General features: G+C 52.0%; 1 protein-coding gene across 1 annotated transcript in view; it reads left to right on the top strand.

The window, feature by feature from the left end:
- TRIP4 (thyroid hormone receptor interactor 4) overlaps positions 1-20871 on the top strand; it is a 30288-nt gene extending 9417 nt beyond the window's left edge. Inside the window, exons 7-13 of the mRNA XM_064721950.1 lie at positions 29-244; positions 554-680; positions 1320-1507; positions 2449-2573; positions 2874-2965; positions 16807-16909; positions 20627-20871. Of these exons, the coding sequence (XP_064578020.1) occupies positions 29-244; positions 554-680; positions 1320-1507; positions 2449-2573; positions 2874-2965; positions 16807-16909; positions 20627-20694 (919 nt within the window). The 3' untranslated portion in view covers positions 20695-20871. The remainder of the gene's footprint in view (positions 1-28; positions 245-553; positions 681-1319; positions 1508-2448; positions 2574-2873; positions 2966-16806; positions 16910-20626) is intronic.
- Positions 20872-23155: the final 2284 nt, after the last annotated feature.

Here is a 23155-nt window from a genome sequence, read left to right as displayed (position 1 = left end):
CCTTCTCCTGTGGGGGCTGCTCTCGCAGCGTGCGGCGGACGCAGGTCATTGATGACGAGTCGGATTACTTTGCCACGGACTCCAACCAGTGGCTGTCCAAGCAGGAGAGGGAAGCGCTCCAGAAGAGGGAGCAGGAGCTGCGGGAGCTGCGCCACGCCTCCCGGCTGGCCAGGAAAATCACCATCGACTTCGCTGGCAGGCAGATCTTGGAGGAGGACAGCAACATGGCTGAGTACCACAGCAAGTGAGTGAGGGCTGGCAGCGTGCCCGGGAGCAAGGAGGTGCAAATCCTTATGGAGAGGGGTCTGACACGCCTGGGAAAGAGGTGTTTGAGAAGGCCTGTCTCAACAGAGCCACTTGAGCTCAGATTCACACCAAGCTGAGTTTCTGCACTACAGAGCAGTGAGTCCTCAAACTGGAAATCAGATTGAGCAAGGAAGTAATTTAGTTGGGGGGAATGGGGCAAAAATGCTTTGAGTCTGAGTATGTGGGGAGAAGGGAGATGTTCCCAGGGGAGGCAGGGAATGTTCATCCCTCTCCTTTGTGCTTGCAGGCTGGATGAGACCATTGCAGCCATGAGCTGTGGTGCACTGAGCGAGCCAGCCAGGAGCCCTGGGGCAGAGATGACACCAAACTCGGGGGTTTTGGTGAATCCCCGTCTCCTCCAGCCTGCTCCTTTGGTCAGTGGGGCTTCTGTGGTTTATTCCAGAGTAGTGACTGATTTTGGGGAGTTGAGATTGAGAATTGTCTGTAGAAGGGGATCTTTTGGGGAAAAGATCACAGGACGGTTTGGGTTGAAAGGGACTTTAAAGAGTCTCATTCCATCCCCTGCCATGGGCAGGGACAGCTTTCATCAGTCCAGCCTGGCCAAGAACACTTTCAGAGATGGAGTGACTTCTCTAGACAACCTGTTTCAGCATTTCACAACTCTCACAGTAAATAATTTCTCCTGATATCCAATCTAACCCTGCCCTCTGCCAGTGGGAAGCCATTGCCCGTTTCCCCTTGTTTCCTCCCTTGTGTCCCTCATTGGCCATCTCAGTCTGGGATAGAGAAGGTTTGACAATGCCCTGCTCATGGTGGGTTGGTTTATTGGATTTTTAGCATCCTGCCTCCTTTTCAGGCATGCAGAAGAGTTTCTGAGAGTCAGCCTAAGGCTGTGTCACCCTTTCACCTCTATTTTTTTGAAGCCTTTTCTGCCAGATTCCCATTTCCCAAAGAGCATGAGGGTAATGAAGGAAAACTTCAAGATAGGAATTGCACACATTACTCCTGGAGAGGTGCTAACCTTTTTCCTGTTTCTTTTGAACACTCCCAAGTGGGTGGACCAGACTGGTTTGCTCCCACCAAGGAAAGCTGTTCATTCCATGGAGGCTGGAGGCGAGTGTGGCTCGGAGCGGAGCCGCCTGCGGATCCAGGACCGGGAGCTGCAGGAGATCTCGGATGATGGTTGGTGCCTCAGCCTGCACCAGCCTTGGGCTTCCCTGCTTGTGAGAGGCATCAAAAGGTGAAGGTGTCCCAGGCAGCTCCTGCTCCACAGGGAGGTGGGAGGTTGTGTTCCTCAGAGCATCTCTGTGGCCTGTGCAATCTGTGATAACTCCAGGTGTGGAAGTTGTGCTTCCTCTTCCAGTGCGTTGATGAGTTGAGGAGCTGCACAATCTTCTTATTTGGGATAGTACCTCAACTGTAAGGGACAAATTTCCTCACAGTGGGTGAGTGTAGAGAGAGGCTGAGATTTCACTGCTGTAGTTGAGGCGTTCCTGTGTGAAACTTGAAAAGCAAATAAGGTAATCACTTGAAATATGTTCTTCTGGGTTTTTTGTTCAGCCTAAAGAAGCAATAGTGGCACCAGGCTTTGTTTAAAAGAAACCCAACCCTTGCCACTACCTTCACCCTCCTGGGCTGGGAATTGGGTTACAAAAAGGAGCTGCTACTGTTAATAGTGAACAAACAATCTCCTTTAGCCTTTTTTTCCCTTCACCACATTTCTCATTTTGGAGACCAAGGCTTTTTCACTTCCCAAGCTAAAGATGCTGTAAATCTTAATGTGCCAGGATTGTTCATCCAGGTGTCCTGGGGATGCTCCAGCTGCAGAATTCCAGGATCTCCAGACAACTGTTCCATGCAGAGACCTAATCCCTTATTGCTCCCTTGATTTTTTTCTGTGTGACTTTGGGAGCTTGTGAGGGACTTGTGTGAGCAGATTGTCCTGAGTGTGTGTTCTGCTGGCCCTGCTGGGGATTGGTGTCCTCTAAAGCCCTGAGGACATGCTCTGCTTTATTTGTGACATTGTTTTTTGCCTATCTCAGCTTTTCTTTGTGGTCCTGACACGTTGCTTGAGTTGGGGTAATCAGGGCAAAGCTTAGCAGCAGGAATTGACTATGTTTGAATGAAAATGTGGGGGATTTCTGCTGAAGTTTTAGTCCTGCCTTTTCCTCTGTTCTTTAGGGTGGAGGGCAGGACCTGGTACACATCTCATCGAGGCAGGTTATGGATTGCAGCTACTGCTAAAAGACCTTCCCCTCAGGAAATCTCAGAGCTGGAGGCCACCTACAGAATGCTGCACAGGAAAGGTGAACTCCTCTCCTTGGTTCTTGCAGTGGTTTGGTACACTGAGCCACGTCATGAGCAGTGTCAGAAATCCCTCTCTGCTGAGTAGGGAGTGCTGTACATAAAATTAAATGTCCCAGCCCTTTATGAGGAAGATCCTGACCTGGAAAAGGCACCAAAAAAAGTGTTAAAATTGCTGTATGTGTTTTTGTGCCTCAAAAAGTAGAGGTGCCTGGAGGAGAGGGAAGGTCACTTGGGGATTGGGAGACCCCAGCTGTGTGTGGGAATCTGGGCTCCCTGAAGAGCTGTTTCTTGTGCTGCAGATGTGGAATTTCCAAGTGATTATCCCTCAGGATGCCTCCTGGGCTGTGTGGACGTGACTGATTGTTTATCACAGGAACAATTTCAGGAGCAGGTGAGTACAGAAATGAACCTTCCCATGCTTGCAGTAACCAGCAGGCTTTTAAAGCAGTGGAACTTGCCTCTGGAGAAGACATTGAGTGGAAATTTTAGATTGCGTTGAGAAGACCCAAGTTCCTGCAGGGATTTCTGTGGCAGAGGACATGAGGGGGCCTGGCAGTTCAGGACAGCATGGAAACATGGACAGCTCTGCCCCAGTGGTGGTGCTGTGCCTTGGGACCTTGTCCCTGCCCTGTGGTGCCAGTGGCACTCACTGCCCTGGTGTGGGACAGACACATGGCTTGGCCTGTGCAGAGGGATCATGGGCCAGGGCTGCTGGATCTTCTTACAGGAGCTGGAGGTCACAGTGGCCTCCACTGGTGCTGTCACACTGGCCTGGCTGGGGAGAGTTGTGCCCTTTTTGGGGCACTGAGTGACCTGGAGATGGAAAGGGTGAGCTCTTTCCCACCAGGGAGGATGGACAGGAGAGCCACAGGACTACCTGCAGTGAAGCAAGGCTGGAATCAGGAGTCTCTTGAGAAATCTCAGCCTGTGAAAGTCCATGGGTGATGCTGATGTGTGTCCAGATGTGCTGAGAGCATTGGCAGGTGGCCCTGTGAGGCCACTCTTAGCTTGGATGGTTATGGAAAGCAGGAGAGGACTGTCCTGCAGCTGTGGTTGAAAAGGGAAGGGAAGAGATCTGGACACTTCAGGCCAGGCAGCTTCACCTTGGACTCTGGGAACCTCATAGAGATTGCTCTTGGAAGCCAGTTTACATTTGTTTTTGTTTATAAAACCAATAAAACAGTTTTGGGCACATGGAGGAAGGGAACATTAGGAATAGCAAGTGTGGATTTACCTAAGGATAAACTCATGCTTTACTGACCCCATGACCTTCTTGCATCCAATAGATAGAGTGGAGAGTATCTGTTAACCTGCTATCCTGGAGTGGGCACAAATCCCAGAGGAGTCAAAACCAGTAGAAACTGGTAACTATGCTGTGGTTAAACCACATCTAGAATACTTGGGTCACCATAAAATTGTTGATAAACTGGAGCAAATCCCATGGAGACCACAAGGGTGGTTAGGGGCTGGAGCCCTGTGGGGAGAGGCAGGAGACACAGAGATCTTTCCTTTCCTGCAAGGAGGTTTTTGGGAGACAGAGCTGGGCTCTGTGCTGACATACAAGGCAGGAGGGTCATACATTGAAAGGGGAGGGTTCAATGTGGCTTAAGGAAAGAAATCACCATAAGGATGGCTCAGCAGTGGGGCAGGCACTGCCCAAGGGGTTGGACAGTCTGCACCTGGGAAAGTTTTCAAGACCCAAGAGGACAAAGCTGTGGGCAGCCTCACCTGAATTCAGTGTTGGCCCTGCTTTGGTTAGGAGGTTGGACTAGAGACTTTCTTGAGACCTGAGCCTGATGCTGTGACTGACTCCACGCTCCCAAAATCTGGAGCAGGAGCTTTCCTTGAGCTGTGTTTTATGGACTTACAAAACCTGCACTCAGCACCAAGCCCAGCACGGCTGCTCCTGATCCCATTTCATCCCTACTCACTCCACTGACCCTTGTGCATGTCAGGTTTGAATCACCAAACCTTGTAGGGCTTGATAGTGAACCATGACCATCTTGTGAGGTGAAATAAATGAGTTCCTTGGGAAGGAATGCACCAGGATGATCTTGCTGTGAAAAGCTGGAGAAGCAGCAGGAGTTGGGGCTGTTTTTCAGGGAGTGCTCCTCTGCCTTTCCCAACCCTGTGAGGATTTTACCTGGGAGAGATGCCTGGAAAGACAGGGAGTGTATTTCTGATGAGGTTGTGTCTCTTCATTACAGGAGGAAGGCAGAGAAGTCAGAGCATGAGCAGCAGAGGGAGCTTTGGGACTGGAATACCATGAAACCTACAGGAATATTTGGCTTTGTATGGGAACAAGCCATGGCAGAGGGAGAGGAAGGGGCACCCAGGCCATTGTAGAGATTTTATTTTGTAGCATCCACTGATTTTCAGTTTGGGCTTCAGTGTAGGTTCCTGTCCATCTCCTGCTGTGGTGGAAAATAGATCTTGATCTCTTACAAGTACTTTTCTGTTTGTCACAATCCCTGCTCTTGCTTTATCTTGTGGTTATGTTGTTCAGGCATTGGTGGAATGGCTGTGACAGCATCTCTGAGCTGGGAATTGTGCTGTAGGTAACCAGCTTCAGTCTTCCTAGGAAGGACCTTCCCAATTAACCACATTCTCTGGGAATCCCTCCCAGTTTGTGGGCACTGCTTGGCTGCAGAGGGGCTGGAGGCAGAGCTGTGTATCCAGGAGCACCATTATCCAACCTGTTAGTGGCAGATTTCCCCTTCTCCTCAATTCTCTGGCCTTTCCTAGGTTGCATTTCTCTGCCTTTTTGCTGCTCCCATATTCCAAACTGCTTATAATCCCTAATTTCCTGCTTTTTTATGGTGATTTTGTCTGTTTTTCCCAGGATTCCTTTAAGCAGTGGTAATTTCCCTCACTTGTGAGCTAAAATCCAGAGATTTGAGCCTTTCTGCAGTTGCTTTCTTAGGAAATATCTGTTTTTTTGGGCTCTCAGGAGCAGCAAGTGCGTCTGAAGGAGGCTGAGCTGAATTTAATTGCAATTGTCAGCAAGATGACAAAGCTCAGAAATGTGAGTTGGGTCTCGCCAGGAGTAAGAAATTCCTGTTGCTCACGTGGGTGTTTCAGCCTGGCTTCATCAGCAGTGTCAGCACTGTGATCCAGTGTGCAAAGGCTCCTTGTAGCTCAGGCAGAAAGGCAAGGAACACGGTGCTTTCCCACCGCTTAGGGCGTGCAGAAACATTGGGTATTTTCAGGGAATGTGTGAGCAGGCGAGGGGAGGTGATGCAGAGCAGAGACCTCTCGGGGATTGAGCTCTGGTGGAGCTTTTCCAGGCTCTGTGCTTTGACTCACACCTCTCCTCCTCACCACCTCCTGTTGGAGGCTCCTGCATGTTCCAGAAGAAATCATTTCACAAGTGCAGGGTGAGCCTCACTTGCAGGTTATACCAACCTCCCGAGGATGAAATAGTTCCTGGCTTGCTCACGGTGTTTTGGTGGTGATCCAGTGTTTTTTGGCAGCCACAAAAGTTTGGTTTGACTCTTGTGACTATTTGTTCCCATAGGCAAGGGAGACTCTTCCAGGTCTTAGGTCTGTTTTTCTTCAGCCTGGAGAAGAGAAGGCTCTGAGGAGGCCTTGGAGTCCCCTGCAGGGCCTGAAGGGGCTCCAGGAGAGCTGGAGAGGGACTGGGACAAGGAGTGCCAGGATATGGGGAATGGCTCCCACTGCCAGAGGGCAGGGATGGATGGGATACTGAAAGGAATTGTTCCCTGTGAGGATGGTGAGGCCCTGGCACAGGTGCCCAGAGGGGCTGTGGCTGCCCCTGCATCCCTGGAAGTGTTCCAGGCCAAGTTGGACAGGTCTTGGAGCACTGTTCTAGTGGGAACTATCCCTGCCCATAACAGGGGTGGAATGGGATGAGCTTTAAGGTCCTTTGCACCTTTATCCAGTCTGTGATTCCATGGCTTTGTGGTCTGTCCCACTGTAACTCTCCCATTACCTCTCAGCCCTTTCACTGCTGTCACCCACTCCCTGTTTAGCACTGTCTGCAGATTTAATTTCCCTGCTGTTTGCATCCTCTCTCAAGTTGCTAATGAAGATGTTGTGGCACCCCGCTGGTATTTTTCTATCATTATCCTCATTTAATTTTATTTTTTTTTACACTTGTGCTCAAAAAACCAAAATTAAGCAACGCTGCCCCAGCAGAGTCAGACCCATTCCCTGCCAGAGCTCTTGCATTATGGCCAGGGAGGGGTTCTTTAACCACATTTTTGCTGCAGATGTAAGCCTGGCCTTTCATCACCACTGAGAGGGGGCGGTCCCTACCTTCCCCTGCCCTACCTGCAGCACTGGAGGCCCAGCTGACGTTGCTGAGATGGTTTGCAGATCCTGAGGACGTGTGGGAAGTGATGATGGAACAGGATCTGTAGTGCTGGAGCTGGCAGGGAGCAGAGGAAGAGCAGAGATGTCCTTGTGATTAGGATCAGTCAGGTACCCTAATCCCAGTTATGCTGCCTATTGCATGAGCTGGTTAAATCTGCTCCTCTGGGTCTCTTTCCCACGTGAAAAATAAATCAGTTCTTCCAGCCAGAGGTTATTTACACCACATCTTGCTGCTCAGAGCTGTGATCTTTGGCTTGAAGCAGAAGTTGAGGCAGGAGGGTCCAGCCCAGGTGTTCAGTGTCCCTTGTTGTGTTTGCAGGGAGCTCAGCCCTGCTTGCCTGCTGCCTGCAGATCCCTCTGAAATCTCAGGATTTCCACTTGAGCTTTGCACATCTTGCCCCTCCTCAGAGCACATTCTGGGCTCATTTCCTTCTCTCCCTGGCAGCAGCCCAAAAATCCCTGCTCAAGACCAGAATGATTCCTTTGTTACACTTCTCAGCTAGAGGTGACCTGGAAACTTTTTTTCCCCCCTTGGAGATCCAAGTGTTCACCGAGGCTTTTCCTTGCTGGGGCTGACGTCAGTGACACCTTGAGCAGAGCAAGGAGCTGCCCTTGTTTTCCTGCAGGAGGTGTCAGTGACTTCAGCAGTGCCCACTTGGGATCTGTGGCATGGGGCAGGCGGGCCTTGGCACAGCACTAAAGCCAGCAGGGAGGTGTTTACATTGATGCCATTTCCATGTGCTCTGAAGTCCATGTTCCTTTTGCTAATGGCTTTGATCTGAGAGGTTATTTAGCTGGAAAAAGAGTGTTTCCTGCTGCTGTTTGGGTGGTTGATAGGTGTGCTTGGCTTATTTCGAGTGCCAATACCTGGATGGAGCTATTATACCAGGCTGAACTATTGGCTAATTATGTTTGATGGGAGTTAAGTGTTTATTTTTCATTTCTAGGTGATCACTTAGTGTCCTAAATCTGCTCAGGGAACATGTAGAAGCTATTTTTGTGCCACGAGATTGCAGCTATCATTTAAATAGGCTCCAGCTTTCCCACTCAGGAAATTTGGGTTTAAACTTTTGGCCTCCTCTTCCCTCCCTGGTGAAAAGAACAACAGAAAAATGAACTCAGGTGCCCAGTGTACAGAACATGGTTTAGATTCTCAAATGGGAGTGAAGAAGGGTAGAGACTTTCTATATTTAGACTCCAGAAGGTGCCTGTTTAGATTATCTCCAAATAAAGGAACAACAGCCCTCTGGGAGTATTTTCCTAAGGAATTAATGGGAGGGAAGAAACACAAACATAGACATTGATGTGTGCTTCTAGGAACAGTATAAATGCATAGAGACTTTTTATGAGGACCTGGTCCCTGAGGGAAGGGTTTCCTGGTGCAGGCTCTGAGTGAGACAAATGCCTGTTTGTGTGGTGCTGTGGCTGTCCTGGCCCCTTCCTTGCCTCCCCACCACCAGGATATTTGCCTTCTCATTCCTGAGGCACCTCTCCCAGTGAAGGATTTTTAGCTAGGTCAGATATCCTTCCTTCTGGAGCAGTCTAGGTGGTTGTTAATGATTGCAGCCCACGAAAGGCCTTTGAACTTTGCAAGGCCCTGCGTTCTCCTGAGCTGAATTTGTCTTTTCTGTGTAGCCAGATGCCAGATCCAGTGGTGTCAGGCATTAGGCTGGCTCACAGGGTGATGCATCTCTTTAATTCAGGTTCTCACCCCACAAAATCCCCCGATTTGTGGTTCTGGGAGCAGAGCAGGAACGCAGCTGGTTTGGATTAGGGACGGTAAGAGATGGGGGAGTTTTTCCATATGGGAAGTGCTTTGGTTTTCATCAGAGGCTCTTCTGAGGCTCCAGCTGCCTTGCATAAGCCAGCAGGTTTGCTCAGGTCACTGCTCAGGCTGTTAAGATGAAGGAGAGATTGTCACTTGATGATGATTAATTTAGGAATGCATTAGCATGCCAAAGAAATCGAATGATAGAGGCCTGCTTGCCCTCTCCTCTGGTTTCCTAGACCCAAGGGAGAAAGCCAAGCCAAGGCTGAAGCATATGACTTAATTAATGATGACTGTGGACTTTGCCTCTGCTACCATTTCAGCAAACTACTCATGAGCTGGCAGGGCTTTTTCCCTCTCTCAGATGTGGTCACTGATACTTGCTGCCTCCTCAGTGTTTGGGTTTTATTTAATCCTGAAACTGAGGGTTAGAGAAAACTGACCCGGAGCCCCAGATCTGGTGCCCCACTGCCTTCCCATCCACGTTGGACTGTGACCACCCTTTCCATGGTGACCCCACATGATGTGTCAGCTGCAGAATGCAGCCCCCACAGTAATGCAGAGTGCCCAAGGACTCTGCTTGCTTAAGCTTTTGTTGTGTGTCAGTGATTTCCTAACCCTGAACAGACCGGTCGCTCCAATGCATTTCCTGGTCCTGTGAGAGATCCCATCCCACCTGAGGGATTGAATCAGTTCTGGGAGCAGGTGCTGGCATCATTCCTCCTTGGGGAGCAGCAGCAAGGGTCAGCAAGGGGAGAGGCAGCTGCCCAGTGAGCCATGGCAGGGGCAGGGCTGTGTTCCCAACGTTTGCGTTTTCTGGCTCGGTTTTGTGTCCTACCCCTGTTCTTCCCAGCTCTGACTGTGAAAGGACTTTGTGAAGCTGCTTGAAGTCTGACTGTATGCAGCCAGCTGAGGTACCCTGGCTGTCCTCAGCTCCTCCTCCCTGTTGCTTTTCCCTTCTCCTTGCTGATGGTGCAGGTGATGGGGCTGTGTTGGAGCTGAGCTTAGTCCTGCCCCTGCTACCCCTTGGTACGGGGCATGCAAACAGCCCTTTCAGCCCAGTGCCTTCCCAAATATTATTCCAAGTCCACCCAGTTTCTCGTGAACTGGTTGTCAGGCACTCTATAAATACCTCCAGCCTTTCCAGGGTTTACCATGGGCGGGTTTTGGGCTGGGGTGTGAGGGCAGGAGGGTGTTGGTGGCTGTAGGTCCTGCACTGCCGGTTCAGGGAGAGCAGAGCTGTGCAGCTGAGCCCTGGCAGACAGCTCGGAGTGCACCAGCACAAGGCTGAATTTGAAATCTACATTTCAAAGTCCTGTTATTACTGACTGTGTTTTAATTGCTTCCCCTGCCCTTCAAATCAAAGTACAGCCTGTGGTGTAGAGACACCTCGATGGGAGCCGGGCTCTGAGAACACCCACCGGATGGATCCGCCCCTCCAGGGAGGGATCCCGCAGCCATCCCAGCATCTGGTTCTACCAGCCAGGCATGGAGGGGCAGAGCAGCCCGGGGCTGCCAGGCATTGTGGTGGGAAGAAGGGGAAAGGAAGGCAGGCTCACAAAATTCCTTGTGCATCCTGGTGCAGGGAGCATGTGCCAGCACACGGAGCTGCCAGCAGCAGCTGTAAGCGCTCAGGAACAGCAGGGAGGATGTTGACTGCAACAATGCATCAAGGCTGCGGTTTGTAGCCTCAATAGTCAGGCAGTTAACTTTTTTTCTCTTTTTTTTTTTTTAACAAAGACATTTTGATTGCCAAATCCATAACCATTAGCAGCTGTGGTTTCGAGCTGTTCCTTCCTCACACGTTGCAGTCTAGACCTGACAGGCTTTCAAACAAAAGTTTGGCTGACGGCTTTTGTTTGGATTTCTTTGTGATCCTGCTTTTTTTTCCTTCTTTTCGTGTTCTGTTGATTTGAATTGAACATCAACGTGCATCCCTTTGCTAACTCAGCCTCTGTGGAGCAGCTCTGCTGCATCCCTGAGCTCTTCCGTGGCCAAGGACAGCTTGTAGTGTTCTTTGGGTGCATGTTCTGGATGTTTCTGCCTCGAGCTAGAAAATTTGGCATTTCTAGAAACTTGGATCTGCTTTAGGGTTTCTATTTAGGAAAATGTTACATTTCTCATGGGCCAAAGGCTGGTTGGCATATGACCTTAAAAAGTGGTGCTTGACAATGTGCTTGCAGTTGGAAGTGTGATGCAAGACTGTGTCATGAGGGTGATCAAAACTCAGAGTGAAGCACTTGCTGCTCTGCAAGCGCTTTTCAGGACTGGAGGGCTGAATCAGGAGGTGACACAGTGGTGGTAAACCTGGATCTGCTGTTGGCAGTTGGGTGTCACCTGTGGGTGAATGTGCCCTGGGGCACTCAGGGTGAAGGCTGTGTTGGGAGGATTGGCTGGATAATTCCCCAAAGGAAACGTCCTTGTAAAGAGATGATGGAGACCACTGCTGTCAGAACAAATGACAGGCAGCTGATGCTCCTAAACCACTCTCCTTGGAAAAGTGACAGGCCAAATGTGGCTTGGGCACAGTGGCACCCACATCCAATGAAGCATTATCTCTCAGACTTGATGGCTTCAGTTCTCCTGGATCCATGTGTTTGTGGTGCAGGCATTGCTGCGAGTGCCCTTATTTGGCTGCAGCACCCCCATCCCTCCCAAAAAGCTGCCCATTTTCTTTTCCCTCTTGCAAACCACTGAAGAAACATTTTCTAGCTGGATGGTGAGCAATTTCCCTCCGGAGAGGAGGAGAAAATGGCTGTTTAGTAGTTAATTACCTGTTACGTGTCTGTGGCAGCGATGAAGCTTATGAGGCATGAAAGAAGAGCGGATCCGCCTCTCCCACAAATCACCAAGAAAACAGGGTGAAGGAACTCGGGCTCCCAGGGGTTCCCTTGCATCCCATTCCTCTTTTTGCACGTGGCCAAGGGGTGTCTCCAACAGCCAGGACGAGCCCAGTGTGTGTTTCTGCCTGCTGGGGGGTGCTGATTTATTGCCCCTGCTGGATGCAGCAGCCCCGCTCTGTCAGAGGAGATGCTGCCTCCACCAGGATGATTTTTTCCCCTTTGAAAGCATTTTATGGTGAACTCTCTTGCCAGCACATGGGGTCTGCTTGCTTTTATTCTTTCCAGACAGCGTTGCTTTCCAGTGCTGTCTCTTTTATTTCAAGGCTCTTGGAGAGCAGCAGGGAAATGAAGGCTGGAGCGGGTGTCCTGGCCCGGCGCTGCCTGGCAGAGCGAGCCGTGTTTTCCCTCTTGTTCACTGGGGAGCCACGCCAGGAAAATGATTCACCCCTTTCCATCATGAACCTTGCAGAGCATCTCAAGCACCTCCTGGCTGCTGGTGTCCCCAGCAGCTGTAAGATGGAGAGAGAGTGGCAGTGACCAGGGGAAGGACCACAGGTTCCAGCGTGCAATTCTCCGCCGCGCTCCGGCTGACCGCGACGTGCGCTCCCATGGCAAGCAGAGCTCAGGCTGCATTGCAGGGCTCCACAGGCTGGCTGCCGTGTGTGAAACCAGGACTGTTCCCACCCCTTTTGTGTCCCCAGGCCTTAATGAGAGCAAGAATGCTCCTGGAGGGTCGCTAGAGAAGCTGCTGAGCGCGCTGGGGCTTTGTGCTGTGCGGAGCCGCTGCTCCGTGCACGCGGTGCCTTTGTTCCTGCTCGGATGCACCAGAGCAGAGCTCATCTCGTTAGTGATGGTTTGGCTTCCCCCCAGGACGTTTTCCTTCTGCTCTTTCCATTCCCTGCCTCCGGGTCACAGCAGTTGGGTTCAAGCCAGTGCAGTTTATTGGGGAGAGGAGCAGAAATTGAGGGGTTTGGGGTTTTTTTTTTCTCCTGTGGAGATGTAATCAGGATGAGCAAAGGGTCCCAAATGCTGCATTAGTACCAGGAATGCTGGGTGAGCCTGCCCGGCCCCAGCATCCTGCTGCAGGCTTTACCTAAATTGGGAAAGAAAAAAGTGTAACAGATTGGTGTGGGGGGGGAAAAATCTAGCAGGATTTTTTTTCCTCAGATGTCAGAGAAGGTGGGTTTGTGTCTCTGCTGGCTCCGAGCTGGCTCGTCCCCTCCTTTGCTCTTTTGCTGTGGGCTGTGGAGCGGGAGGCTGGCAGCCCTGCTGCTATTCCTGGTGGTGACAAGCTGGTGATGGGAGACGAGGGATGGTGAAAACAAAGTGTAGGGAACATTCATTAGCAATTATCCCTGCTTGCAGCTTGAGCTGGGTGGCTGTTGGGGACATCTGATAGCCACTTAATACGTGTTCCAAGCGCTGGCTCTGGCGTCAGGGTGAGTCTGGTGGGCAGTTTCTGGAGGAGCCCAGTGCTCAGCTCCCTTTTCCACCTTCCTTTAACCTCGAGCTCTTCCTGCAGGTGTTAAGCTGCCTTGAGATGTGCTTTTCCCTTCCCTCCCACCTAATCTCCTCACAGCTGGGGTCTCCCAGACCTGTTAGCAGCAAAGTGAAGCCCAGCTGGAGAGGTGGGACGAGCAGGGGGGGTAGTGGCTGTGTGTGGAGTGTGTCCGTGGGGTGTTGGTGTGAAGCAGTGGGAGGAGCAGCTCTTGGTGAGCCACATCAGCTGCTTGCAGCCCACACAGCCCACTGGCCTCCCACCTCCCTTGCTGCCTGCTGACTGCAAGGTGGCAGAAGGTCTGAAAGGAGGCTGAATCTCTTTTTTCACACTGTAGTTGCATTGCATAACCTCTCTCTTTCAAGCTTCCCTGGTCATCTGCAGGACTGGAGAAGGGCAGGTTTGCTCCTTTCTGAGGGACAATCTGGTCTCTGGACTCTGTTGTGTCCACCTTGTAAATGCCAGGTTGCTTCCAGGTAGAGGCAGTGTAAAGCTGGAGTACCAGCACCTATCTTATTAACACCACCAGTATGAGAGAGATGAGTGCTGTTGAATTTAAGAAGGGACATCCCCTAGCAGGCTCCTGGCTGGGTTTAATTCTTGATCTCTGGAAGAGGAGGAGCATGGTTTCACTCTGAACTGACCTTTTATTTGAAAAACTGCTGCTGGAGATTGTCTTTACTGGGGATCACAGAATCCCAGACTGGTTGGGGTTGGGAGTGACCATAAAGTTCATCTCATTTTGTTCCCTGCCATGGGGTGAAACACACCTGCCCCTGGAGCCAGTGACACCAAGCCTGTCCAGCCTGAGCAATATGACAGGATGTGCTCTGTCCTCTCCCTCTGCCACACCAGCTCTGGGTTTGGGCTTTTATTCCAAGCTCAGGTTTACTGAAGTGATGATGGGCTGCCTGTGGGGTGGAGTAGTTGGGAATAAACTTTTTCTCTGTTTCCTGAACTTCCAGCTTTTCAGACAGTAGAGTAACACAACTGATCTTTTACAGCAGAAACAGTGAGAAATTAGGTTTTGGTACTTAAATTTAGGCAGCTTTGGACAATGTAACAGAGGCTGACATGTTTGGTGTCTTGATGGCAGCATCTCTTTTGAGAATGGAGCTTTCTGTGGGATGAATGAATGGAATGTAGTCATGGAAGGCACTAGGGGAAGAAGGGAGCTGGGCTTGGCTTGGCTCAGCATCTTGTGGGAGCTCAGCCTCATTTCCCTTGCTTGGGAACCTCCTGACTCCAGGCACAGGAAAGGGTTATGGCTCTTTCTCAGCTCCAGCCCACAGGAATATTCTGGATCCTTGTTCACCTGGATGGGATAAGAGGTTTCTGGGATAGGTACAATAGGAAGCCTTAAATGCAATGGCTGGATGAGAGGATCCTTCCCTGCCTCCTGGAGTGAGATGCCAGAGGAAGGACCAAAGCTTTTTAAAATTGAAAAGGACACAAAAGGGTTTGGCTCACAGACTGAAATGCACCCTGGCAGCAAAGATGAAAGGCTGTGGTGTGGGAGCAGGAATTGAAGTCACAGTTGTGGCATCCACCTTGGCCTTGAGATTGGATTGAGTGGGAACTGTTGGAGCTGAAGGCTCCATCCAGGTTTGAATGAAAGCTGTCAGTGGAGAAACCAACTGGCTGTTGCTTCCCTGCTGGTGCCTGTTTGGGAGATGTTCCTAGCATGGGGCTGTAGGAGGTGTGAGGGGGACATGGTGGTGTCCTGGTGCGCCTGGGAGATGTGGCTGAGGGGATTTGGGGAGCAGCTGTATTCCAGCAGCAGGACCCCTGCCACACACCCATCCTGGCTGCCCCACGGGCTGAACCAGGGGTAGTGGAGCAGGAGGGATCCCCTCTGCAGCCAGGTTTGGGTAGCCTTTGCTCCTCCAGCCTTGAAGGACCTTGGTCCTTTGGCTTGTCCTCATCTCCAGCCACCGAGGTGCCACCGGTCACTGGGAGATACCGAGAGTGACAAAGCAGTGCCAGCATTTCACACTCTCCAGGCACTGACTGGGATGTTCACATTGGCTCTTCCTAACCTTCCAAGATCCTCCTTCCCTGCAGATGGGAAATGAAAATCCTTGGCATGGGCACGGAGCAGTGGAAGCAAGTCAAGTAAGGTGACTCAGCCAAAAGAGAACAGGGAGGAAGAGAGCTGTCCAAGGCTGGGTTGGTGCAGCAGGGCATGGGCACATGGAGCAGATCAGGGCAGCTCCTCCTCCCCAGCACAGAGCAGCTGAGTGCTTGTACCTCTCTCTTACCCAGTGCACAGCTCTTCCAGGCTGTGGAAAATGAGAGGGCTTGGAAGCGCTTCCCCTGGTTGATCCAATCCCAGCGTTGGGCTTCTGTAAATCTCCCTGAAGTGCTGGCAGTGCTGCCAAGCCCTGCTGCAGTGTGGGGAGAGCAGGTCTCTCCCTGCTTCCCTCGCCGTGCCCAGCTGTTCCAGGGCAAATCCAAACTCCTCTTGGCAGGTCGGTGAGAGCTTTTCAAACACTCGGCCTAGGAGTCATTTGTTACTAACAAATGGGGGATTTGCCAGGACACGCAGCTCCATCTGCTCTGGCATCCTGTCCCCTCCAGCAGCCTTGATGGATCTGCTCGAGGAAGGCAGGGGAGCAGGGAAAAAAAAAGAAGGCATTTTTCCCATGGAAGGAAAAGCACTTCTGCAGTCTGTTTGAGCAGGGTTTCCTGGGCTGGAGCATCCTCGTGCCATGTGCTGGCCTCAGCGCTGTCAGCACCAGCTCTGCAGCTCATGGACAGTCTGAGGTGAGAGCTGAGACATACATTTTTTATGACTGTTTTGCATTTCACCTCTGAATGCCAGGGAGGCTGAGCTGCAGCCAGCCAGGATCTTGGTGTGCTTCCTGCATGGAGTGGGGTTTTTTTCTCTTTTTTCCCCACATGGTTAATGAGAGAAACAATTTTAGAGGTCTTTTTCCAACCTAAATGCTTCTGTGATTCTATAATCTGTTTATTCTCTTCCTGTAAAATTCCCCCATGTGTTCAGTGTGTTAAAATCCCTCCAATGATTCTGTGAATGGAGCCAGCCCTGAGCTGGCCTCTCTGAGCCATCACCTCGGTATGTAGCAGGTGTGTTGCTCACCCTTTATATGCAAGTAAATATCAAGGAATGTGTGTCCCACAGCAGGACAGTGCACACTTTCCAAGTCTCAAATCCTTGTGTTTGGGATTGAGCTTTGTGGGGAGCATTTGGGGATGTATCTGTAGCTGGGACAGCTGGTGGTGGCCACCTCTCTGGTGGTCATTTCATTTTGGGTTTGACAGGTTGTTTTGGTTGTGGTGCTGGTGTGCTGTCCATGTGACCTGTTAGGGATTAGTGTGAATATTCACATTCCTGGTCACCTGAATCCGGGGATGCATCAGGCTGAAAATCTGTCCCTTGCTTGTCCCAGGGAACAGGTGGGCTGGTGATAGTAGGGCCCCAACCACGTCCCTCTCAACATCTCAGGGTTCTGATCAGCCTAAATCAAGTGTGAAACCACAGGGGGTGCTAAAGGGGGCTGAAAGGGGCTTGGGAACACCCAGGGTGAGCAGATCCAAAGAGGCACAGCGAGAAGAGCCTGAGCAAGGGGCTTGCAGAATAACACCCAAACCTGGAATTGTTGGGTTTTTTTTCATTAGAAGTTCTTGAAGTGGTTTGGTTTGAGCTGCTGCAGCCTCCATATGAGCCATGTCTTGGCTAAGATCCCTCTGTCTTGCCCACTGAGCTCTGTCTGTGCCATGCAGCCCTCCTGACTCTGCTCTCTGTGTCTCTCTGTGTTTCACAGTATCCAGACCTGAGCCAGGAGTCCGGCTCTCCATTTGTCTTTATCTGCACGAATCCCCAGGAGATGGTTCTCAAGTTTCCCATCAAAGGAAAACACAAAATCTGTAAGTAGTAAAGTTTCCCCAGGTGCCCCCCCAGCCCTCAGAGCCGGCTCCCCTTGCCACCCCAGCTTGCTGCTGCCAGATGAGTTCCCAACCTTCGCCGGCTGCTCTTTGATCTGGAGGTGTTTGTTTAATGGCTTGAGTACATCTGTAATTTTTTTTTTTTTGTCTTCAGTTCCCCCTTTTCCCCAGATGTTGCTTCCTTCCAAATACATCCTCTGCAAACACTTGGGGAGTCAAAGAGCAGTTGTGTCAGTGGCTCATCTGCCAGCACCAGCCTGGGTCAGGATGGGAGTTGGTGCAGCAATGCCCAGGCAGATCCAGGCAACCTCCGTGTCCTGCAGTTCCAAACCACACTCTTGCCCCTTGGGGCAGTGAGGGCTTGAACAGCAAGAGCTGCAGGGCTGGATGGGATGGGATGGGATGGGATGGGATGGGATGCCCTGTCCTGGCAGAGCACACGGGGAAGCGCCGCAGCATCTGTCCGCGCCGCGCTTGCCAGCGCCGTCAGTCCCTTTTACAAGCCACCAGCCCCTCTGCAGGCTGCCAGTTATCCCTGCTATAAAAAGGATGGAGGAGGGAATGCGGCAGCTGGGGAGCCCGCAGTCAGCTCCGTCCTTATTAGCAGCCTCCCTCCCCAGCGCACAGCCCGGGGAAGGCACCGCACGCGCTTGCAGGGGATGTGAAAAATTAATTTGACGGGCTAAAAGCAGCAGAAGCAGGAAGAGTCTTGGCTGTTTGTTCAGCAGAGCTGACAACTGGGTGATCTCCCTCCTTTCCACATGGATCCTTGGGCTAGTACCTGGGGTTCGGGAGTGTTGGGATTTCTCAGGACTGGTTAATAAGGGCTTTTTTGAAGCACAGCAGAGAGTTATTTTTGTTGGCTTTGAGGGTCTTTTGCCCTCTTCTCAGGGAATCACCTTTCTCTCACAGCTGGGTGTTGGGATGTCCTGCAAAACCATTTGGTCTCTTCCTTGCCTTTTTGAGCAGCAGCTGGGAGGTGTATTCAGCCAATGCTGACCAGTGCTTGGACACCTGCGGGCGTTTGAATCTCGCTCATGGTCCTCCCCCTAGATGGGTTATTCTGAGTGCCAGTGAGCAGGCAGGAGTTATTTAGGATGCAAATCTTGGCTGTGGGTTAGCCTTGTGGCCCTTGTGTGCTGGTGCAGCCACTGCATCCTTTTTCCTCTTGTTTTAACCTCTCCTTTGCCCTCTCTCTGCCAGGCTCTCGTGCTCCTTCACTCCCACCTCTGCCTCTGTGTGGCCGTGGGTGGGAGAGGGTGAAGCTGCTCTGTGGCTCCTGCCCGTCTGCCTTGCCAGGTGCAGGTGCTGCCAGTCCCCTCCCCATCTGTCACATCATCTCCTTTGTGTTGTGACACTTTCCTGCTTGGAGAGGGATCAGTCTAACAGCCTGGAAGGGAGCCGGCTGTGCTGGCGGCTGCCTGTGCTCCCACTGCCACTGCTGGCCCTGCCTTCCCTGCCCTCCATCCCAGTAGGAGCTGTCACAGGAGCAGCACAGGGGGGCTGTGGAGCTGTGTGCTCACCTCCCAGAAGGGACATGGTCCGTCTGGGTGATATTTATGACAGCCTGGGGAAGGAGCAGGGAAGCCTTTGACCTTTCAGCGGCGCAAGGCGCTGTTTTAATAGAAGCTGGCATTGCATCCCAGCAGTCAGAAGCTTAATTCTCCCAGCTGGAAGCTGAGCAGAGGGAAGGTGCCAGCTCACATCCTCACTTGGGCTTGCTGGCTGCCCTGGTCTCCTTCAAACCTGGCTCAAACCATGACAAAATGCCAGTTTGTCCTGTTGGGAAGCCAAGCCAGAGCAGTTTTCCTTGCCAGATAACAGCATGGACCTCGCCACAGTGACATCCGGATGCTTCTCTGTTGCAAATTGTTTCTAGCAGCCTGGGGATGGGAAAAAAAACCCTAGCATGGCTCAATTTTTGCTGCCAGGGTCATTGTTTTTGTGAAAGGAGTGGGCACAGTGTTGCATCTGGGAGCACAGCTCTCCCCAGATATGTCCCCTTGTAGTTTCAGTGCGAGAGGACAAAGCTCATTGGCCTTTGTCATGGGAGATTTCCTTGAATCCAGGCAAAGCTACCCTGAAGCATCAATTAGAAGCCTCCCTCCAACAGCCAGTGTCTGGAAGAGTGAAGAGGAGCAGAGGACATGGTGTGAGACAAGAGGCCTTGAATCATTGAGCAGAAAGAGCAAGGGACCCTGGGGCTTTGCCTTATTTTTAGCCTTTTCTTAAAGGTTACCTGTGTGGCGTGTGGTGTTTGCAAGCTGGAAGAGCAGAGGAGCTCCCAGTGTTTTTGGGTCCAGGAGAAGCAGGCAGGCACATGCAAAGCAACAGCCCTGGTGACAGTAGGTGGTGTTGGGGGACCAGAGCATGGAGAGAAGGTGAACTTGCTGCCTTTCTCCTGCCAAAGCCACTCCTGAAGTGAGGACAGGGTGGTCTGACACACTGCTGGGCTGCCAGTGACTGGAAACAGCACTTGCAAGGAGGGGACTTCTTCCCCATCCTTAGGTGGGAGGGAAAGTTTTCTCTGGGGTGGCCAAGGGAATGGAGGGTATCCCAGAACATCTTCAAGCCATGTTTCAGTTTGTGGATCTGTGGCATTTGTGGTCTGCAAACTGTGTTTGTTGAACTGGAATTGAGAAGTTTTCTTGGTTTGAAGAGAAGGTGATGGTCACTGGCTGGTTAGGAGCCATTTTCTCTGGAGAAGCACCTGCTTCTTGTGGCACATGGACATTTACCAGCAGATTTTGGAGCAGTGGTTGAAGCAGAACTTTGGAGCCTGGTCTGTCTTGCCCTATCTCTGTTCCCAGCTACAGAGACAGGATGAGGCTGGCATTTAGAGGATGGGAAGATCCAAGGGAGCAGCAGGAAGGCAAGTCCTGGGGAGCTGTGGCATTAGAGGAGGTGACCAGTGTTGGCTGCTGGCAGAGCCTCTCTGGGAGCTGGGAGAGCAGGAGCATCCCTGCATTACTGCTGACAGGAAGAAGAGGACAAGGACATTCCTCTGAGCCACTATGCCTGGCTGCTGGCTTCTGCAGCAGGAGTTACCCAAAATCCCATGTTCTGGTGTCCTGCTCCTCTCCCAGGTGGGAAAGCAGAGCTGGCACTGAAGCCCCCAAGGGTGTGAAGGACAAGGAGAAGGCAGTGTTTACTCCAGGTCCCATTGGAGCTGCTGGCTGAGGTTTTCCCTGGTGGCAAAGGCAGCAGATGGCCTTGGAGACCACCAAGCTGGCACGTAGCAACGTGGAGCAGGTGTCCCCATCACACTGGTATCCCAAGCTGAGGGTTTGCTGTCCCACTCCTGCCTTTTGCTGCACCGTGCAGCAACACATCCCTGCCACGTTTCTGGATGGTTCCCATCTCCTCCAAGCATCCAGTGGGCAGGCACAGGGATTGGTTCCCCCCCTGGTAGTGTCAGGCGAGTGCTGGATGTGAATTCACTCCTCTCCTGGCTGAGTTTCCCCCCCTTGGCCGCGTTGGACACGCTGCCCCTGGCTCCCGGGTGTCGCGCCTGCAGAGGGAGGCCAGGGCGGCTGGAAACGCCTGGCTCCTCAAGCACGATAATTGGATGTGACAGGAACACACTAACTAGGAGACCTCGCTGCCTCCAGCTCATTTGCATTGCAAATAGCATTTAAAAATAAAGAGTGATGAGGGTTTGTTGTGTTTTTCTTTTTTTCTTTAATCCCCTCTTTACAGGGAAGCTGGATGCAAAGATCCATCAGGGAGCAAAGAAGGGGTTAATGAAGCAGAAAGCCGTGGGGTGAGCGCCGGGGGAGCAGCACTGGTTCCCATGAAGCACCCAACTGCCTCTGAAGGGAGCCAGGATGGTCTTCAGCTCTGGAAAGCAGGTGCAAGATGGATCCCTGGTCCCAGATTGTGTTTAGGTATTGCTTTCTCTCTTGTATTCCAAAAGTATTAAAAGAGACTTGTTTTCACCAAGACCTGGCCCAGCAGCCCAGTGCTTCCAGGGAGGTCCCACGCTGCAGACAAGGGTGGGTGGGAGGATGCAGTTCAGCAATCACTGGCACCCACAGGAGCAGCATGGGCCATGGGGAGCTCTCTGGCAGCAGGCAGCCCAGCTCCAGCCTGGCTTTGGCAGGTTCTCCCTCTCCAAAGGTGAGGTGTTTTTTGCTCTGTGTGGTCAAACACATGGAGGAGAAGGATGAGAAGCCGAGGGGATGAGTGGGATGGCTCCCAACAGCCAGAGAGCCAAGTGGGGATGGGAGGTCTGGGGTTAGAGGTGGGCTCTGTGCCTGCCCACAGGTGCTCTTCCAGCCCTTGGGAATCACTGCTGAGTGCCCAACCTTACATCCTTGTGCTGATTGGTACCAAAGCAGCAGCCTGGCCCCAGCAGCTGTGTGTGGAACATCTTTGGAATAAGCTGAATTTTGCCTTTTTCTCCCTCACACTGTGCCTCTCCCCACATTACCACGCTCATCATGCACTGGTGTGTGCTGGGCTGTGATCCCTTCGTGCTGGGCTGCTCCAGGCTCTGCCTTGCCATGGTCTAAGAGCTCCTCCTCATTACCCTGAGCCCACCCTGCTCTGGTGGGGATGGAGTGATTCCCCCCAGCACTCCCAGCATCCCTTTTCCTCCTCTTTCCCAGGAATGTGGTGGGAGCTGCCAGCTCGACTGCTCAGCACAGTCCCTGGGTGTGGGTTGTCCCAGCCCTCTGCCCCGTGGGCGAGGAGGAGGAGGGTGCAGAGCCTTCGTGCTGCAGCACTGGAAGTCGTCCCATGCCATTTGCCCTGGGATTTGTCTTCTGGCTCCATTTGCTGCCTGTGGGATCTCTGAGGTGCTGAAGTGATGGGGCTGGATCCACGTTATCCCTCAGTGGGAAAACCCTCGTGGGTGTTCCAGCTCTGAACTGCCTACGATTAGCACCATGTTATGGTGTGGGAGCTGTTGTTCAGTGTGGCCAAGGGTGATGGGATTCTCCTGCTTCCTTCCTCCTCTGGCTGCATCCCTTGTGTCCCACCACTGTGGTCCAGCCAGCTGTGCTGGGATTCCTGGACACTTCCCTGCACTGTTTGTACATGGAGATCCTGCTGTCCTGGTGCATGTCCCTTGAGAGTGATGGAGAGTATCTGTGGTGCCAACAGGAGCAGAGCTGGGGAGGGATGGGGGCTTGGGGAGTGATCCCAGGGTGCTGGTGCCTTGGGAAGGAGGCAGGAGTGGGACACAGGGTGGAAGTCAGCACCCAGGGAGGAGCTGCCAGGCTGGCTCCAGGTGCTGCAGCTCCTGCTCCTGTCCCAGGAGTGCAGCACCATCAAAGACCATGACAGAGTGGGATCTCGTACCAGCTCTGTGATCCCACAAAATCCCACCTTCATCACACCTAGTGCCGGTTAAAATCCCCATCCCAAGGTACTGCTTCTCCAGATGGGTCACCCATCCCATGCCTGAGCCAGGCTTTGATATGAAACCATGGTTTGGCTCCATATTAAACCAGATCCATCTCCTGCACCCACCTCTGACTATGGCTGCTGCCTTGTCACCTCCCTGTCCTTTGTCACTCACAGCTCACATCTACCTGGTGCCTGCAGGTTTCACCCCTAAGGGTTCCACATCCACCATCATCTGTAGGATCCTGTGGGATCTCCAGCACCTGCAGGCAGGCTGGATCACAGGCCCTGCTCGTGGTCGTGCCAAAACATCATTGGAGCTGAGATCATTCCCAATGGACCTGCCTTGCCTGGCAGGGATTCTATTTTCCTTCTGTGTTAGTGGCATCACAATTTTACCAGGAACGATGCACTGGCCCATCCCTGGTTCATCCTGTGTTCCTGACTGATGCTGGTTTTTCCACCCTTGGAAGCACCATTCCTGGTCTGAGATTTGCTGAGCATCACCACCAAATGCCCATAAAACCTTTTACCCAATCCTTGAAAATATTTCAGTAAAAACTGACCTGGTTTTATTAATACAGGTTCTCTTGGAGCCTGCTAACATTGGCTCTGTGCTCTGTGAGGACAGTTTCTCCTCATCAAGATAAGGAAGGATTTTTCCTCTTTATTTTGGGCTGTCAGAATTCTCATCCCTCTTTTCCTGTTGATTTGAACATCCTCTGGCTCCCTCCCACTTTCCCCAGCCCCAAAAGCTGGTGAGACACCCAAACCTCTGGCCTTCCTGGCATTCTTTGCCAGGGGTTTGGGTTTTGTGTTGTCCTTGTTTGGGGCACAAAGCATCAGAAGAAATTGGCATCTCCTTAGGTGCTCTCCTGA

This window comes from Zonotrichia leucophrys, chromosome 10 (assembly GCF_028769735.1).
Source record: "Zonotrichia leucophrys gambelii isolate GWCS_2022_RI chromosome 10, RI_Zleu_2.0, whole genome shotgun sequence".
In the NCBI taxonomy this organism is placed as follows: domain Eukaryota; kingdom Metazoa; phylum Chordata; class Aves; order Passeriformes; family Passerellidae; genus Zonotrichia; species Zonotrichia leucophrys.
This window is presented reverse-complemented; position numbering and strand designations above follow the sequence as displayed.